Source organism: Protomyctophum bolini (genome assembly GCF_963924005.1).
Source record: "Protomyctophum bolini genome assembly, chromosome: 22".
NCBI classification, from domain to species: Eukaryota; Metazoa; Chordata; class Actinopteri; order Myctophiformes; family Myctophidae; genus Protomyctophum; species Protomyctophum bolini.
Genome location: NC_137883.1, coordinates 22,802,418 through 22,822,643, shown reverse-complemented (window position 1 = coordinate 22,822,643; position 20,226 = coordinate 22,802,418). Strand labels below are relative to the sequence as shown.

General features: G+C 41.5%; 1 protein-coding gene across 1 annotated transcript; it reads right to left on the bottom strand.

The window, feature by feature from the left end:
• Positions 1 to 313: 313 nt before the first annotated feature.
• On the bottom strand, positions 314 to 19,581 carry fer (fer (fps/fes related) tyrosine kinase). Its single transcript, XM_080755404.1, has 20 exons — positions 19,429 to 19,581; positions 17,964 to 18,207; positions 16,449 to 16,589; positions 15,503 to 15,676; positions 15,078 to 15,177; positions 13,356 to 13,539; positions 12,938 to 13,075; positions 10,559 to 10,678; positions 9,781 to 9,903; positions 9,142 to 9,316; positions 8,865 to 8,960; positions 8,138 to 8,344; positions 7,349 to 7,471; positions 7,211 to 7,267; positions 6,636 to 6,751; positions 6,456 to 6,550; positions 6,151 to 6,274; positions 4,885 to 5,039; positions 2,665 to 2,787; positions 314 to 2,492 (listed from the first exon to the last, which is right to left on the bottom strand). The coding sequence occupies exons 2-20, from the start codon at positions 18,048 to 18,050 to the stop codon at positions 2,356 to 2,358; spliced, it is 2,475 nt and encodes an 824-aa protein (XP_080611530.1). The 5' UTR covers positions 18,051 to 18,207; positions 19,429 to 19,581; the 3' UTR covers positions 314 to 2,355.
• Between the last annotated feature and the right edge of the window lie 645 nt (positions 19,582 to 20,226).

Below are 20,226 nucleotides of genomic sequence, written 5' to 3'. Positions count from 1 at the left end.
TCCACATTGAAATGACACCTTTCATTAGAACAGAACTGAGCATGTTGTGGTCTCTGGCAGCACTTGATTGACCACCTGTTACAGTAAGACATGCCATTAAAAACAATAGAATAACCTATTTATCTGTGTGCAATGAAATCAACTAAATCAATTAGTTGGTTTCAAATGCATTTCATAATTCATATACATGCAGGTATATTGGTTGGTGATATAAGTTGCTTTCATTAGAGCACTTTGAGGTGAACGAGCAAGATGGTTGATATTGGCAAGAATACACTTTGGTTTATAATGGAGAAAAGAGAGCCAGTCACATATATAAATGCATTTATGAGTAAATGTGTTTGATACAAAGACATTGACATTTTGACAGCGATTAGTGTTTTGGAAAAAAACATTAAAAAACAAAACATAAAAACCATGAAACATTGAAAACATGTACAAGTATTTACAAAATGTGATACCAGTACTTCCTGTATGTTGTAAAGGTCAGAGATCCATTCCACAACTAGGCTTCAGAGTTCATATCAAAAATAATTCCACCATGATTGTTACCAAACTTGTTGATGGTACTATTGCAGTAGTAGTGTATGGAGGTACTGTTGATAGTAATTCTGCAGTGCTAGTACAGCTAGTCAGCTACCTTTACTGTTAATCGTACAGTTAAGGTCCTTAAACACCTGGAGCGAGACGAACAAACAATACGAAAATGTGACTGAATATTTCACATTCAAACTATTAATTTGTTTATGCTGGTTGCTTTTATTCGCCCCTTGTTTGGAAAATGAATCACTTCGCTCTATCGCCATGTAATATTTGCGTTGTGTGTTTATGTACTCATGACACAAACAGCAGTTTGAAGTAATGCAAATTAATCGAACATAATACATGCTCCCAGTGTAAGGACCTTCATTGTTAATAGTACTACAGCAGTACAAGCAGTTACTGTTACTAGTACTACTGAAGTACTAGCACAGCTACCTTTACAGTTAATTGTACTATTGCAGCACTAGTAGTTACTAATACTATTGCAGCACTAGTAGTTACTATTGCAAGTACTAATGTTTATAGAACTACAACAACAGTTGTTGAAAGTGCCAACTACAGTATAAGGGGCCGTGTTCAGTCCCACAAAGCGTTTGAGGTGCTTTTGGAGATCATGTCCACAGCGCTCGCATGCAGTGTTTATTGACACGGATGAACCGTTGCTGTGCTTGAATGTCATCTGCGTCATCGGCACAAATAGCTTAGCTGAAACGGTAAAATTGACTTCTCATAGTTGTGATAACGGTTCAATGTCGGGTCGTAAACAACCGGCGTGTCAGACACAGCCAGGAGGATCAAAAGAGCTGTGCTCCTCGCCAAAAGTTGAACTATTGTCCGTTTGAAGCGCCCAGGGCGCTGCGCCCCCAAAAACACCAGATGCCGAGAGCGCTGTAGTGTGATGCCAGGGCGCTGGGAAGAGGAGCGCATCAGCGAGTCTCTACCATAGAAATGCATGTCAGAAGGGAGGCTGGCAGCTCAAAAAATAACAATTTGTGTGGACACAGTCCCTAATATTACAGTAAATGTTCATATTACACTAATACAGTCGCTGTTGATAGTGCCATTACAGGACTAGTACAGGTGTTGTTCAAAGTACTACTGTAGATAGTGCTACTGAGTACTGTACTAGTACATTTACTGTTGAAAGTACTACTGCAGTAGAAGTACAGGTGGTGTTTTTGTTGATAGTACTGGTACAGGAGGTATGTAGGACAGACATGCAATAATAAAAAGTAGCACCTCGTCACAGGAAAGTCGCCCCCAAAATAGTGTTTAAAAGCAGTCAACTTTACAAAGGAATTTGAACGCTACAACGTTAATAAATACACACCCTTCATTATTAAAATACTTATTTTTTTCCAGGGGCAGAGCTCGCATTTATCTATTCTACCCGGCAACGGTGAACAGAGGAGCCTCACTTGGCTCTCACCAAATGAACATGTTCAAGTGAGTTGGAAGGTCACGTAATACTGTGACTACCAGACTATGAATCACTGATGGATGATGGGAAATGTAGTGTTGTTCGATGACTCAGCATATATATATATATATATATATATATATATATATATATGTGTGTCATAGTGTCCATTATCACTCCTCTTCCAAAATGGCCTACTTGTAGTTCTTTGGGCTGGGAATGTAGTCCTTGGCAACAACGCTAATGGCACATTTAGCAAAAGGTCGGGCCAACATTTAGCTAGCCAGTTAGCTGGTCAGGAAGTCAGTTGATTTGTTAACTAGTCAAACAATAAGTCGTCGGTCGGTCAGTCGGTCAGTCATAATATCAAAGGCAGTAAACCAGCTGTCCGTTCATTTCTTCTTAACAGCAGCCAGGTCTTTCTGAATTTCAGAGAAGTTGGATCTGTTCTCAGGCTTGTAATCCCAACAGCGGGTCATCAGCTTGAAGACGTCGTCCGGACAACGCTGAGGACAGGACATCCTGTAACCTGAGAACAGGACAGGGGATGGGGCCATGTGACAGTGGGAGGGGTCAAACAAGTAACTAGCAAATGGCAATGATGTGTTCCTAACTGCGCTATTAGCACAACAAAGAATCTAAAGTACCTTTGAGTACAAAAACAGCACTATATAAATCAGAGTATATATTATTGTTGCTACCTTTTTCCACCTGCTCACGGGCTTGCTGATTTGTCATTCCCGGGTAAGGACACACCCCCAGGCTGAAGGTCTCCCACAGAAGGATTCCGTAACTCCAAACGTCACTTTCTGAACTGTATCTCCCTGAAAAACAACAAATAAAAAATGGTGCTCACCGGAAACGTACTGTATACATCCATAATGTTAAAATAGTTCAAAGGTGCTCCTGGATCAGTGCCAGCTCAGTGCCCTTGTGGTTAGAGTGTCCGCCCTGAGACTGGGAGGTCGGGGTTCAATCCCCGTCCGGGTCATACCAAAGACTCTAAAAATGGGACCCAGTGCCTCCCCGCTTGACACTCAGCATCAAGGGTTGGATTGGGGGCAAGTCCCTGCGAACCTTTCAAGAATTATGTCCCAGTTGTGTGAAAAACATTTTGACACTCCTGGTGCAATCACAGGTGCATGTGTATGATCTGTTATTGCAGTGGTTCTCAAACTTTTTCATGTCAAGGAACCCCAAAATGATACTCATTAGCCCCCCATTTGAAAATATATGCCAAGATCCCCCATAAGAGAAGACTTTAACGGCTCTAGCAGTGATTTTCAACCATTTTAATTTCAAGGGCCCCCGGTTTGACCTGAATTAGGCTACGGTCCCGTATTTAATGGCATTTCTATCTCTGGCACCCCAATGTATATTGTAAAATCAAAGATAATTTAACTCTGAGTGCACAAATGTAACCAAATGGACCCGTTTTGTACACTCTGAGTTACAGACCCACAAGGATGCATTTGGTTCCTAACTATCATTTAGCTGAGGATACCCTGGAACTCCCTCAAGGACCCCTGGGGGTCCCCGGACCCCACTTTGGGAACCACTGTGTTATTGAACTCTACTGATGCTGGAGTGAACGTCCAAGCTATGCCAGACCTGTACATAAATAGGGTTGTCAGAAAAGAAAGGAGAAGACAAAGAAAGCTGTCAAGGGCTTTTAAGGCCAAATAAACATGTAATTACCAACTTAAGTAACGGTTTGACTCATGTCATAACATTTGAAACGTCGCCAGGGCTGGTTGGTGACAACATGTTTCTAAAAGAAAAAAAAAAAAAACGATATGCAATCTGTGCTCACATACACAACCTCTGCCATGTGAAACAGCATAAACATAAAGGCTGTGAAAGGCTATGTTAGAGTGAATGGTCAGCTATATGGTCAGACGGTCAGTCAATACAATCAGCAGTGTCAGTAGTGTCCAACAGGCTACATTTGACTGGGCTTCATTCACAATTTACCCAAGTAAGGGAAAGTTCAAATTAAATATAGTTGAAATGGGAACGTAAGGTTGAGGGAATACTTAGGGATGTTGAAAAATGTTGAAAATCGACTCGATTATAGACTCATGCCTCCCGCGACTCAAAACGTATGAGTCGAAAAATCGTTTTTATTTGTATTATACTTTTTTTGTAATGTAAAACGTTATAAACGTTGCTGTTTCAAATGTTTTCCAAATGGGAGAGGTACGTGTTTGTGCTGTGCTGCTGCGCCTGTCAGTGCCGCTGTGGACCCCATCGTCCAAGGGTGTGTGTGGTGGGGGGTGGTATCTTAGCAACACTGAATGATCTGTCCCATTGGTCGTGTGCTCGTATCATGAGCCAATGGCTGCAGCTCTGAGCTTCCCAGACCCAGGTTTACATATCATCTAACATGCCGTAAAGTGAGCTGAGCTGACAGCCACAGGTCTTCTCTGTTCTGAGCGGTGAGCGCTCTTCTCTTCTCGTGAAGAAAGCAGGACAGAGTTGTCAAATAAATCGCGCCGTCATTCATACTGTATTTATTCTCCGACATGACATTAAAATACGGAACAACGTGCGTCCCGTATCAGTTCATTACGGGGCTCGTGACAGGCTGCAGACACAGAGTTGGGACTACTAGCCGATAGCGCCGCTGCTCCTTCAGTTTAGTAGTTTACAAAATAAAGTTAATTTTTTATTATTGGGATTTGATCATTGATGCAAATTCTAAACATATGGATGCAGCTGCAGAAGTTGGGTTGCTTAAAGGAATGCATAGTTCTCCTCAACTGCTGCGCAGCAACAACAAAAATATAAAAATGAGGGAAAAAAAGGAAAAAAGTCGTTCGACACGTCGATTTTAGGCCTCGATTCGTCGATTGGCCACATATGAGTCGTTTGGCATCCCCAATACATATATTCCCTTATTAATTTATTTATTTTCTTACCATAATTCAAGGCCTCCGGCGCCGTCCACTTGATGGGAATCTGCTTCAATCCCGAAGAGGAATAGATGCCATCATCTTCCTGACGACTCATCCCAAAATCGCTGATCTTTAACATGTTGTTATCACTCACCAGACAGTTCCTGGCTGCCAGGTCTCTGTAGAAACACGCATAAGTAATCCCATTAATGGCACGAATGACATCTAGTAAAACTAGCACTGAACCATACTATTACAAGTACAGACTGATGGAGCAGTAGAGTGTTCAGTTCCCATTCACACCACCAACTGTAGTAGTTGTAGTAATCAAAAATACAATACAATACAATCTCACAACTGAAAATGCTTATGACCTAATGTGCGATTTGTGAAACAGTGTGAAAGGAGCCCCCCCACACTAGCGCTGATTCCAAAACAATTACCGTAACATGATATTGATGTACAATCATGATTTTCTACTAATATTCTTCCTGCAGTTCTACGTACATACTGTATATACTGCAAACCAGGTGAAGAAATCACAGTTTGATTGCTTGCTTTGAAATATCTGAGATTATCAAGATTTTGTGGAAGATGCTTACAATTTACAATCTAGGCTGTATATTGTATATTGAAACTAGACAACCTATATTTTTGCCTTTTGCCTGATGTATTATTATTATTATTATAGGATGAACAAGAACAATGACCTGACATCGGTCTAAATAACATTGAGGCACACTCACTCTGGTTTTAAAACATTGTTTTTGTCCTAAGCTTTTAATCCAGAGTGAGTTTTACTTTTAGGAGTTTTATTTATGTTGCTTGAGTCCATATGTTAAGTTTGTGTTTTTATTTCTGACTTATGTGCTTCTTGTACTCTTATTTGGGTCTCTTTGACATTTTCTGTAAAGCACTTTGGTTAACTCTGTTGGTTTTAAATGTGCTCCATAACATGAATAAAGTTGGATTGTATTGGATTGGAACGTGCCATCTAAATTAAAATGTAGCCTTTGCATAAGCCTGCAGGGTAGTCAAGGCTAGGGTAAACGCTACGGCTTTTGACCATGTTGCTAGTTTGACCACTTCAAAAGCTCTAATCTTAAAATCACAACCTAAAATAGGAATAGGCAGAAAAATAACTCGTAGATAGGCTATTTTCACTGCGCAACATGCTTCCATAGAAGACATGCTGGCTTCTATTGAATCCAAATGACTGAAATCAGTTGTGGCGACTGAGAACTTTAATCCATGAGTAGTAGTAGTAGTAGTAGTAGCACCAGTACTCACCTGTGTATACAGTTGTTACTTTCCAGGTATGCCATCCCATTAGCAGCGTCCAATGCAAACTTCACCAGCTGTTTGGTTTTCAAGTCCTCTTTTCTCTTCCTCAGAAATGACAAGAAATCACCTCCTAAAAGAATGAAGATGGTAAAGTAGAAGATAATACCGTAGTTAGAATTGATCATAAAATAAGATAATGAAGTAAAAGAAAAAATGCTTTCACAAGGAAGCCACATTGAGATGGATATATTTCTTCAATATAATTTTAATAATGAGATTAATGAATGAATACATTTACCAACATACAGTACCTGGTACTAGTTCCATCACAATATATATGGGCTGTCTCTGGGTACAAACTCCTATCAGCTTTACAATATTTGCATGGTCGTATTGCTTCAGAATCCTACAACAAAGTCAGACATCGTTTTATTAGCATTATATTTTAACTGATTTAATGGCAATAAGAATAAAAATGTAGTTTTACATGCCTGGCTTCCGACAGAAACTTGATTTTCAGCTCTTGCGGTAAATCCTCTTTGCAGGTTTTGACAGCGACTGGGGTTTTATCCCGTAATGTCCCTTTAAAAACCTCTCCAAAGTTACCCTGACAGACAGACAGACAGAGTTTAATCACCAAATATATGACAACAAGACTTAAGAATCTAATGACACTCATCGGCTAAAAATCTATCATTGATCGTCTGTGGCGGTAATTGTCTGTAGTTTTTTGGCGTCCTGTTGATGGTAGTTGGGCACAGAGTACTGCAGGATTGAGTCCTAAAACCCCGGAAAAATGTTAAAATCTTTGCACTTCCGGTTCACCCATCTCCAAGTTGATGGGGCTTTGAATCAATCTATTCAAAATGTACATTTTATTAGTAGGCCTAGTATGCCTCGTTGGCAGACCAGGGGCTTGAGTAATTTCACTTTCAGCCAAAACAACATGGCTGCCTCCTCTTCGCTCATGTTGCAAATTGGGCTGGCACCTGCTACTGTACATAAAGCATCTACCGCCCCTGGTGTCCAAGGAGTTAAAATAACCAGTAATACTAGAACTACTAACCTTCCCCAACAGTTCTCCTAGAATCACATCCTCATGGTTTAAGATCCACTTCTTGTCCTGTACAATCAAAATGTGAACCGTTATTAAATGTATCAATTAACAATGACAAGTTATATCTCTATGAAATCAATAAGTTACCTTGACAACAGGGTTGAGTAGAACCACGCCAGACTTCTTGGTGATGACATGTTTGGAAGTGTAGTGATGCTCTATCAACTGCGGGATTGTTGGAAATCCAGTACCTTCAAACCGATACTGATTCTGTCTCACACACAAAGAGAGAGAGAGAGGGGTAGAAATAGAGACTGTACTTTAGTATAATTGCTTGCTAATAGTGCTAGTAATACCATTACAGCTACCTTTATTGTGTACTTTTTACCCCCTTTTCTCAACCAGTCGGTATGCCTGGCTTAGCGTTCGCAATGGAAGCTATTAAATGTGCAATAGCCCGTTCAGTCAATAAGGGACTGCATCAGATGTACTCATGTAAGTGTTGGTACCAGATGAAAATCATCTTCTGTCCAGTCAGTCAGTCAGTGTGTTCAAACGGGTAGAGTCCGTCAATGTCCCTGATTTACTGAGGCAACGCTCTTTTTCCTCATTGTTCAGCTTGTCCTTGTACGGTATGTTGAGCCCGAGTTTTGCATTCACTATGTTGGCAAAAAACTAGTGTACAGTGTTACTGTATACTAACACTTGATCCACCGTCAATAAAAAGTGTCACCATGTAGTGTCGGACCAGCAATATGGCCGCCGCTAACCCCCCCCCCATACCCATCACCCACTGACGTCAACGTTGCCACTCACTAGTATAGATATTCGAACCCACAACCGCCGTGGAGAGCAGGCACTTGACCGGGCAAGCCGAGCGACCCATCACAGCTAATACTATAATAGTACTACTACCGTAGCGGTACAAGTACTCACATCGGCGTACTGGATGATGAAGTGGCGCCTCTGACCGTCAGAGAACACCGACAGCACGTACTCCCCTGGTTTTCCGTGACTCTCTCGTACCAGGAAGTCTCCCTGCTGCCGGAGGAGCTCCTGAGCCTCTGTGCGAGGGATGGCTCCGTGGTACCACTCCTGGTCCGACAGCGGACGCTCGCTGGTCGCAATGACGTCAAAGAACTGCTGAGAGAGCGGAATAAAGCAAAATAAAATCTCAAGACTGAAAATGTAATGATGTTTTAGGCCGACCAGCTGAAGAAATCACAGATTTGAGGCATTAAGGTTGCATTTATGACATTTCTGAGACCATTCATAGCACCATTTCTAGAAGATCCTTCTAAACTTGTATTCATTCTATTGCTAGTTTTATCACTTCAAATACTCTTTCATCCTAAAATAATTAGGCTAATGACCGAAAATAGCCAGCCCATCTACAAGCTTATGAGCTTGTAGATCTGCTATTTTCGGTTCACAGCATGTTTTCACAGAAGACACGCTGACTTCTATGGAATCCAAATGACTGAAATCAGTCGTGGCGACTGAGAACTTTAATTTAAAGTGAAAGAGGGAAGGAGAGAGAGAGGGTAGGGAGGGAAAGGGAAATAGGGAGGAAGAGGGTGGGTGGAGAAACAATTATTCAACATTATTTTGATGTCGGAGAGCAATAGACGGAGATGGGGAAAAATGGATCATTGAGGCTTACCGAAGACGAACCCAACATGGATTTAGGAGATCTGATAATTCCAGCGATGGAGTGACGCAATGTATCAAACTTGCTAGATACTTTATGACTTTTATCCTGAAAAGCAAAACACACAAGAAATATTTTACCCACAATGTATTCTACACCTGCTATGATTTCTACAGGCAGTACCTACTGCTTCTAGAAATATACTTAAATTTGTTTTATCGATTTCAAAATACAAGAACTATTTCTACCTCTACAACTCAAACTAGTCTAGAGCTACTACTGCTACTACCATGGAGTTAACGGAGCGAGCGTCGTCTTCGTAGTTGACGACGACGACAGAGTCGGCCATTTTGTTCTCCAGTAGGGTCTTCTGGCTGGAGAGTTTGGCTTCAGAGCAGCGCAGTGATTGGACGGTCTGCCGGAGCTCCTCCAATGACTGCTTCTGGCTGAGCAACAGGACCACACTGGGAGAGCCAATCACAACGTGTCTATTATTATAATAATAACTTCATCACAAGAGTGACATTTTATTATATTAAAGCAAGCACTATGTAACTTTCCTCTTCTACCCCAGTTTCCTGCGCAAGTGCTGACATTTTTACGGCTGAGCCAATAGAGCCTGCCTGCTTGCTCTGGAAATAAATTGAATCTTGACCATCAGGTCAAAATCGGTGTCAGATCCTGTGTCTAGGTGAGACATGACCTTTGACATGATCTCAATCTCAATAGAAGAGCAGGAAGACAAAATACAACCACCCCAATTGTATACATGTATATTGTATTAACATACTCAAAATTACATTTTACTCATTAAAAAAAAGGACTGAAAATGTAATGATGATGAAGAAATCCTCTTTTTTACACAGGTTTAATGTTTGTCTTTAGTTCAATGTTTGTTTTGTAAACGCATCCATGCACATATACCCACTCTGATTTCTTAAGGCAGGTTTTAGACGACTCCTCCAGTTTGGCCTCCAGGTCGCTGACCAGCTCCTCCTTGCTCTTTAGTGTCTGCTGAATCAGCATTAATTCTTCGGCTGTCGACTTCAACCTGAAATATAGCCAAGATAACCATTAAATTAATCCTGTTTTATTTTATTTTATATTAATTATTGTTAGGATATATATTAAAGTCACTGGCAGGTATTAATTGATAATTCCCTCCAAGATCACCAGCGTTTTTCAGTCAAACCTTTATTTTGAAGGTGTGTGTGTGTGTGTGTGTGTGTGTGTGTGTGTGTGTGTGTGTGTGTGCGCGCGCGCGTGCGCGTGTGTGTGTGCGTGTGTGTGTGTGTCGAAAAATGGTCAGCCAAATGAAAGTGCAGTGTTGGGTGTGAAATCGGTTGTGTGTGTGTACATCATTCTGTAATTAACATATTTTGAGAACCACTCAACCAATGGCCTTCACAAAAATGTAAATTGCCGACACCCCAAGGAAGTGCAGTGTCGAGTATGAAGTCTGTGTTATCCAGAATCATCACAAGCTCACAGTGCGTCACTTTGTGTCGGGCTGCAAGCTTGTACATCTGCTATGAACAGTTTACAAAACAAATTGTGAAAGTATGAGAACTACTGATTTAGAAGGCATTTGTAGAATTGGCCTCGGGTCTTAAAGCGTTAAAGAGGATGGACCTTTTTTGTGTGGAAACTATGCGGTGAAAATGAGCATTTATTACTCGAAGGGCAGACAACAGACGTTTACTCACACGGCCTGCAGGCTGTCAGCTGTCAGGTTGTTCCACAGGATCTCATTGGCTGGCAGGTTTTCAGTCTCCTCCAATAGGGAGGCGTCGAACTCCACGCTGGGCTCTGACATCTCCGGAGACCTGTTGAGGGAGGGAGGACAATGGTTGGATTAACGGTCAATTACTACTCTATAACAGTTGATTATTCAGCTTAATGGGATTGTGACATGACAATAAGTTTGTGTAATTTTTCTTAATATATTTTAAGTTTTCTGAGCTCAATTGCACCCAAAAAGATCTGAACTTTTAACTAATCTACTGCGGACGCAGAGCCAACCGCAGCTGTTTGTAATGTAACACACACTGGACTGTTTGGGCGGCCATCTTAGATGCTAAATAAATAGCGTCAATGCTAGCGAGCTAAAATGAAGACATCCTTGCTCTAGAAAGCGCCAATGTTCCCATCTAGACCACCGGATAATCAGCAAAGACCTCTGAACATCGCACGCTTTATCCAAACCATGGAGAGCTCCGTAGATTTCGAGTTATTCAGCTTTTTAGTCAGCCTGTATAAAGGGAGGTGAACGGCAGCGCCGTTGCGCAATTTGGTCTAGGATCGCTAAATAAGGAAAGGCCAAGCCAGGAAAAAAAATAAATCCGCAATCCGGTTTGATATCAATAATAAAGCTTATCAGACAGAACATTACACCAGAAGCAGTTGCCGGTTGGATTCCAACTGGCGGAACCTTCCGTCAGAAGCAGTACATTTGTTAACATTCAGTAGATTTTCTGTGGTCTGGCTCAAACAAGTGCTCTGTTTTCCTTCTGTTTGTGATGTCACAGCCTTCACATCCCATATATGTCAATGGGATTTGCCAGCAGATTTCAATGTTTTGCCTGTTTCCATTGCAGCTTAAAAGGCTTTTTTTTAATGTAATTGAGGTCATAAAACTGAAAAGAAAAAAGAAAAGTAAATGAAAATTAATGTCTTTAACATAAGAGGCTCAGGGTTCAAAGTTAAAAACGAAACGTTTCACGCCGGCAATTATGTTGCATACCCTTTTTCAGTTCCCAGTACTACATGGCATGTCCCTCCAGACAATGGAATCTAAATTACAACTACCAGTCCTTTCCAGACAATGGGACTATCATCTAGCCAAAGCCAAAAATTCTTAGGATTTTTTACGGTGTGGTTCTTCAGGAGGCTAGCTATCCATAAGCGTGTGTGCGTGTGCGTGTGTGTGTGTGTGTAGGGGGGGGGATCTACACGGTCCACTATGCAATTACAACTGAACCCGTCGCTCAGAGTCCATGGAGACCATGAGATCTACACTATCATCTATAGTAGGAATAATACTAACAGGGCCTGGATTTCAGTCACGGCCCAAATATAGCCATCAGCAAGCTCACAATGTGCTGTGTGTTTGCGACGCATTCCCTCTCTGTAATTTTTTTTTTTTAAAGACAAGGTCATTGAGTATGGGCTACTACTTGTTTTCATTCCCTCTTCTCCAAATCTCTCTGTACTGACTCTGTTTACTTCCCCCTTCTGCATTGTGTTTGTCTGCTTGGTTCTTTAGTTCCTATCTGGCCAGTTCCCATCTGTGAAAATGTTTTTTTTCATATGATTATTACATTACCTACTGTAAACTAACAACTGTCTACACTACAGGCCTACACACATCATGTACATACAATCTACATTTAAACAAGTAAGACGCGCAAACGCGGGAAGCGAACGCAGCTCGTACATATTTGGATTTTGGACGTACAGTATAGCTGCTTTGGGGACTCCTTATATGGTTATGGCTGAGTCATGGTGACGTAACAGCGGGACAGACACTTGCATCAATCACAAACAAATCACTCAGCTCCATATATGGGCACAAAAGCGGGACAGACAGACACACACACACACACACAGACATGATCTGCTAGGTCTCATAGTAAGTGCTCACTGCGTTCGCAATTAATTCTACAGATATTTTAAATTCATTAAAACTGCCCATACTGTACAAAATTGAGCCCGATGGTGAAATAACACAGATTGGCAATTCTGTGCCTATCATGTTGCCACTCGGACAAGGTTGTGTCGACTCAATCGGACTTCACAACGTTCGACAACTCGCTCGGTGGTGGCTCTCCTTGCTCAAGTTCCCTTGAGACGGCACCCTTCCGGTTGCAGTCTATGGGGAGGATTTCAGTGTAATATGTACGGATTTCAATCTGTTATTTCACCGTCTTTAGGTGAGTGTTATATGTACGGATTTAGGGGTTTTCTAGTAGTGTATGTACGGAAGTACGGAATTGACTACCGGTAAATTATATACTATCTGTATATAATGTATCTGTCGGTAGCAGTAACAATAGTATAGTAGTAAAAGTAATAATTGTACTTACTTGTGTACTTCTATAAACTGTTCATACTCAGTCACAGAGTCAATGCTGTAGATTGACGTGTTAATTTCTTTGTGAACTTTAACGATTTCGTCCGTCAGCAGACTGGTGATGTCACTGTAGTCCTCCAGTATGCCTTTCCTGTAGATAAACACAAACACACACACATTATATCAGGGGTGTCCAAAACCTTTTTCAAAGGGGGCAAGATTTAAGAGTAGAAGAGAGACGGCCAAAGAGGAGGTTCATGGATGCGGTGAGAGAGGACATGCAGGTGGCAGGAGTTGCAGAGGAAGACACAGAAAAGTGAAACCAGATGGAAACAGACGATCCACTGTGGCGACCCTGCCTGGGAATTAACCGAAAGAAGAGTGCAATTTAAAAAGAACATGTTATACAAGTAGTAGTGAGCGCCCCTTACAGCGCACTGGTCATGTCCTCCTCCATCCTCTGGAGGGAGTCGAGGAGGCGCGGCAGCGTGTGCTCCTGGTACTCGTCCTGGTGGAGGCGCGCATTCCGGACAGCCATCACGTACTGGTTGTGCAGGTTGTGGAGTTTGGTCGTGGCTTTGTCATAACGCTCCTTCGCCTTCTCCGGTTCCTTGCCTGCCACAGGGAGACGACGTCTGTTATTCCAGTACTCTATCAATCCATTATCTTGCCTTTTAATTAATTAATTTATTGCTTTACTTATTTACATTCATCTCCGAGGAGCACGTTTTCTAGATATGCATCACACATTTCAAAACCGGTTATTTTTTTAAAAAAAGAAAAAGAAAATCATAGCAGAATGATTTTATAATAAGCCACATGCAGTTGAATGCAGCAGTGTTCGCTAACCTGAGTAGGATTATAACTAGGATTACATAACTATACCAATGTTTTCTTCCGACATTAAAGTCATGTTTTGATTTGCAACAGGTTAATCTGAACATAGCCACAGTATTTTGTTTAAACTGACAAACTGGTTATAAAGGAATGTAATATTGACTTCAACAATCTATTTTTTTAAACTGACAAGCTGGTTATAAAGTAATGAATGTAGGCTAATATTGATTCTAACTGATTTATTTGTGTTATGAAAACTTATGTGATATGATTTGCTATTTTAATACTTAATGTCCAAATTGCCCAAATACTTCAACCTATTTAAACACCTTTTGGTGTTTTTAGTACCCTTTAAGACTTTTGGGGTTCTTGTTGCTACTGTATGTACAGTATATAGCAGCATGATACTTTTTGTGATTTTTGAATAAATATTTTATTTAAGTTTTTCAGAAAATTTAGGTCAGGATTTAGAAGGCGTTTTTAGAATCGGCCTCAGTCCAACTAAATGGATTAAGATAACCCATTACTTTCCAGCTATGATACATTGTATTTTTGTAGATTGTAATACAATATTATTTGGACATGTTTGGATACAACACATGTTGTGTCGTTAACAAATAGGCCTGTAAGATTATACATTTGACCTTTAATGATTGATTGATGATCGATTCTATATTTAAGTGTCATGCTTCTGAAGAAGCCTAGCCCATATGGACTTACATTACAGGACACGTTTTACAGTTTACATAAACAATGACAATAAACCGACAATAAACTTTTACTCTTTTCAGGAGCATTAACCAAAATATTATGGAGCAACCTCTGCACCTGGATCATCCATGTGCAGAGAGAGAGAGAGAGAGTGTGTGTGTGTGTGTGTGTGTGTGTGTGTGTGTGTGTGTGTGTGTGTGTGTGAGACACTCAATTTCGTGGTTGGCCACCAGAATCCTAGGGTTGCCCCAGAATAGGGAAGCTTCAAGTGGTAAACTAAACTAGACCCGTACATGCCCGTTGGCCACCGGCCTACCTGGGACTTGCAACTTGGGAACCTAGTAATACCCGTTTTGTGCCCATACTGTACTGTATATGGAGATCTCTGTAGTATGCAATACCTGTTATGATAGCACCCATTTTAACTGTCTGTCTGTGTCCCACATGGAGATCTCTGTATCTGTCTGTCTGCCTGAGTGTGAAGAGTGCAAACTGACTGTGAAAAGTGGACTGGTGACCCTCTATTCGTTGTGCTGCGTCATCAACAAGGTATAAAACAAAGTGCTATACTGACAAAAAAGAAAATGATAAAACAGACATATTACCTTTAGCCATGGCTTCCCTGTATTTTTCTTTAGCACAGACAGTGTCTTTCGTCAGTTGCCGATATGTTACTTTTAGCTTCTCCAAGTCGCTCTTGGTCACCTACAAGTAATAATTATACAATTATTAACAGAAGCTTCATTCCAATAAAATCGAATATAAATATTCTCATTATGAGTAGACTAGTTACATAAATTACAACCGTGGTTAGTGGAAAAACTGAAAAACTGCAAAATTCTAGAATGAAACTAACATAACAGCAAATAAGGAGGTGATGTCAACATCACGTCTAGTTAGTACCCTATTAAATGAGAAAATGACCACACTTACTGCATTTTCATGCAGGGAGACCCCAGGTTCAAATCTAGGTGGGTTTGCCTACAAAAAACTTCAACACTAAAAGTAAAACTCCCCCATAAAAGCCCACCTTGTTCAGGTCACTCTCGAGCTGCTGATGAAGACACTGGTAGCTCTTCTTCAGCTGCTGTTTGTCCTTGATCATCATGGTGAGGCGATGGAGTGGACCGGAGTTCAGGTCCTCTGCATGAGTCTTCATTATCTTACTCAACTGATCTGTCTGCTGGACGATCTGACACCAAGACTGAGAGAGAGAGCAATGGAACCGAGAATGAGACATTCTACATTTCTTGCACTGACTCTACAAAGCATTAATATCTATGTTAATGCACTACTAACTAAGCTTTTCAGACTAGCACTCGCTGAAAACAGGTTTGACGCAGGACACACTACAGGGACAGCAAAATAATTTGAGGGGTATAAGATATTGCTGTTAGCTGTTGCTTTGGGCAGTTCAAGATATAGTCTGATTGAAACAATTGCTTTTTGAGGGCCTCCTATGTCCAGCTTTGAGGATGTGTGTAAACACAAACATTGCGTAAACACAAACATTGAAGACGAAGGCGAGGACGTAAATTCTGATTGGCCGGAATGAGATGACGTATGATGATGTACGATGATAAGAGCGCCCCTCACTTCACACGGGTGTGGTTTTTAATGACTTGCTTGCGGTTGAAGACCCTCTGCTACGCGTCGGGTCTCACTACGCCTCTCAGCCATTATAAAATACACTGTAAACCTGAGACCAAAAAGGAAAAAAAGCTATACGCAATATACACAATGAGCTATATATAAACTACAGAGAGGCATGTAATACAGAGAGGCGTGATGACCCACGGTTGTCCAGAGACCAGAACCGCCACAAAATACCTCTGCCCGGGCTCTGGACAGGCCCAGGGTCCATTTATGGAGCTGGCCTGTTCTGAAATATTCAAGAGACTAACTAAAATCTAAATTTGCTGTCAAAATCGGTTTTGAGAACCACTGTACTAACGAGGTATCATTGAAGCACGTACCTTGCTGACGGTGCTGACGTAGTCCAGCTGAGGAGTGTTGTCGTGGCGTTCAGCCTGCTGCGAGATGTTGAGCAGCAGGGAGGCGTACTCTTTTTCACTCTTCACTCGGAGTGTCATGAAACGCTTCACAGATTCCAACAACTGGAAACACAAAATGTATTATTAGCACGCTCAAGGCAGGATAATGTTTTAGTGTGTGTGTGTGTGTGTGTGTGTCTGTCTGTGTGTGTGTGTGTGTGTCTGTCTTGCATGTACCGGTAGGTACTCCCGGTTCGAATGCCATTAATGCACTGAATGGGAAATTATCACATTTATAATGGTCTCAGTAGCCGTCTACTGACCTACCAAGATCTCAGAAACTGCATTCTGTGTGTTAATCACGGCTGTTTTTTGTTGGGGGGGGCATACATTAGTCCGACATACGTGGCCGGTTAAGGCTCACCCATGGATTCCGCGTGCGGTTAGAGTTAAGTTTAGAGGTAGGGTTAGCAATGTCGGTTTCGCCACGGCAACTTGCTCGCTTTAGCTCGCTCGGTGGTGGCTCTCGTTGCTCAAGTTTGCTTGAGATGGCGCCCTCCGTCACTGTCAAAACAGTAGCCGTGATCAATGCACAGAATGCAGCTACTGAGATCTTGGTAGGTCACCAGACGGCTACTGAGACCATTCAATGGTCTGATTAAAGGTGATAATGTCCCATTCAGTGCATTGATAGCATTCAAACCGGGTGGCAGGTCATGGAACTTAATCCCAGAATGACGAGATTTTATTAATTCGAAATCTCAGATTCCAGAGATTGGTGGAACTCCATACTTGGATTACAAATTTACAATATGACATCATACTGATGATGTTGATTGCACAGAGTGCACCTTTATGGTGAGTACAGCAGTTTCAGCATTCTGCAGCTACGGTCAAAGGTCACGGTTACTATAAGTAGTAGCAAAGATAGTTGATTTCCCAATTGGAGCCCCTAGACTCTAGGGGCTCCAATTGGGAAATTTGTAGGATTTGTGTACCATTTTGCCTCTAGGGCCTAGAGGCAAAATGGTACACAAATCCTACAAATGGTCTCCGTCTGACGGCAGATCTCGGGAACCGTACGTCCTGTTTACTTGTGAAAGAGTGTGCTGCTGGGACAGAGAACGGTTGATAATAAATAAAGTTGATTTTCTCCTGAGAGACAAATTCTTGTTGCTTGTGACGATTGAGTTTGGTGACCATGGGGCAAAAGAATATTTCAGAAGCTGTGCTCTCATTCACCCCTACAAATAAATGGACTCCAACCTGCTTCCGGTGGCCACCTACTTCACGCAGGGGAAGGGAAGTATGAATGTCTTTCTTTTTATTTTGTCTTTGGTAGTAGTTCTGTTACTATAAGTAGTAATAGAATGTTCTCTTATACTCTGACAACACAGTGATGTCACGTCGGGAATACATGCTGTTGGTCGAGGTTTGTTTGTTGTTATATTACCCTTTAAGTTAAACCGGTTTGTTAGTTTCAATTCTTTAAAATACCTTTAGTTCCCAGTCTTGAAGCTTCAGGAGTCCTTCGTGGGAGTTGCGTAGGTCTCGACCGAACCCCATCATGGACACAACATACATACACCCCAACACACTACACACACACACACACAACGCACTAATACATGCTAACAAACATACATTAACACACACTGGACACTAATTTATAACACACAAACATGTTAATATACCACACAGGCACGCACACACACCCACATCAAGTTGACAACATGATGACCTGTCAGAGAGATTATTTTAAAAAAAACGTTACATTTAATAATAGTTTGCTCAATATAAGTTGTTATTTGTATGACTGACTTATCAAATGTGACACACACACCTTACTTAGTAGATTGTATTTACTATTTAGAAGAAAATTAGTGGTATTAGGCTATTAGCAGGGAATCATATTGCAGAGTTGGCACTGGCAGTACAACACTGTTCATTACCAGAATCCTAGCTCTGGTCCATACCAGAATCCCAACCACTGGAGCATAGTTCAGTTCAATCAACAAACTTACTACACTTCAACAAACCTGAAGAGAAGTATAGACCAGCACAACTTGACATTATATTCACATTATTCAGAAAGGAGAAGTGTCAAATTCACCTTACCCCCCCCCCCCCCCCTCTCTCTCTCTCTCTCTCTCACAGAAAGTGTGTTTTTGTTTGGTAACGTCAGTCTGAGGAAAAATGTTCTCTTATACTCTGACATCACAGTGATGTCACGTCGGGAATACAGTATGCTGTTGGTCGAGGTTTGTTTGTTGTTGTCAAATAAAGTTATATTGCCCTTTAAGTTAAACCGGTTTGTTGGTTTTAATTCTTTAAAACCCCCTCTTTCACGCCAAGTCACCGTGTTTTCTTACCCGTAAAGTTTAACAAAACTTTGTTTTTATTTTAGGAACCAGTTAGCTTCCATGCTAAGCTAGCCTTCCCTGCTAAATCCGGGTGGTCCCGGCCGGGGAATCGGTCCCTATAATAATAATAATGAATAATGATGATAATTATAATGACATTATTAGTTAATAATAGCACCTCTAATCTACTTGACACATGGTTAGGACCAGTGAGGGTCCAACGAACCGGACCAGTTTAAGATGAGAACAGGCTATCCTGGGATAAGATCCACACCCTCCTCCCAACACTGCATTCACTGCCTTTTTTCCCCATTCCCACTAAACACCACCATTCGAGAAACCGGGGGTTCGCCATTGGCCCATGTCAGACGGGACGTTGCGTTAAAAGACCCCGATCCAGGTACTGGGGAATGATCGGGGTCTTTAACGTCTGCCCGACCCGTCCTTCCTGGGTTTGTTGTCGGCTCTGAAGGAAAGTAGGAGGACTGGAGGGGAGGGGGGGACGAAAAACCAGGCCCCTGACTCCACTGAAACCGTCCGAACTGAAGTGAAAACCAGTGGAGATCCAAAACTGACGTTATGAGGGGGACTTCACTCACCGGTCGGTTCCGAAGGAGAGGTCTCGGTTCTCTTGTAGATTCTTCTGGTGGTTTGGTTTGGAAGTGAAATCCGTGTATCCTGAAAAACGTCAAGTTAATTCCTCCTCCGCTCCACTCGTTTCTTCTCTCGGTCTCTCGGTCTCTCTCTCTCTCTCTCTCTCTCTCTCCAGTCCCAACAACCGGGAGGGGCTTCCGCTGAGGCTGTGTGTGTGTACTGCGTGTACTGCGTGTGTGAAAAGATTATACTGTTACTGGTGATATTATACATACATTATAATATGATTATAGACTTCATCTTAATTTACCCTAATTTTGTGTCTTTATCTTATCATTTTGCAATTTAGCATATGTTTTTATTTATATACATCTGGTGAAGGTGTCACGCTGGTCCCACTCTGGAGATTACGAGGGACGTATTTCTAATCCCATATTCTTAAAAATTTGTATTCATATCTGTGACATAGCCAAATACAAAATCCTCCCCAATATGAGCATAATGGAGTCGATATCATTTTTGTCCATATCTGAAAGTAATTTCCCAAATTTACACTGGTAGTTTAAAGCAGGTGGCTTGGTGTATCAGAGATGGTATAATTTAACCAAATGAGCCCCATAACATTTGATGCTCAAGTTTATCTCAACAAGGGATATATTCTGCAAACACAGATCATACATGGTTCTACACCTTATACTTTGGAAAAATGATATAATAAATGTTGATCTCTTCCTCCATGAATGTTCATTTGTCTGTGTTTCAAGTCAAAACATGTTTATAACCATATTTAGGGCAAGTGATGT

Excerpts from the sequence above, each read along its gene's own strand:
- fer (XM_080755404.1), bottom strand. The coding sequence starts at position 18,050 with ATGTATGTTGTGTCCATGATGGGGTTCGGTCGAGACCTACGCAACTCC. Across the intron at positions 15,677-16,448 it reads ACGTCAGCACCGTCAGCAAG|TCTTGGTGTCAGATCGTCCA; the intron begins GTACGTGCTTCA and ends TCTCTCTCTCAG. Across the intron at positions 13,540-15,077 it reads CAGGGAAGCCATGGCTAAAG|GCAAGGAACCGGAGAAGGCG; the intron begins GTAATATGTCTG and ends TCCCTGTGGCAG.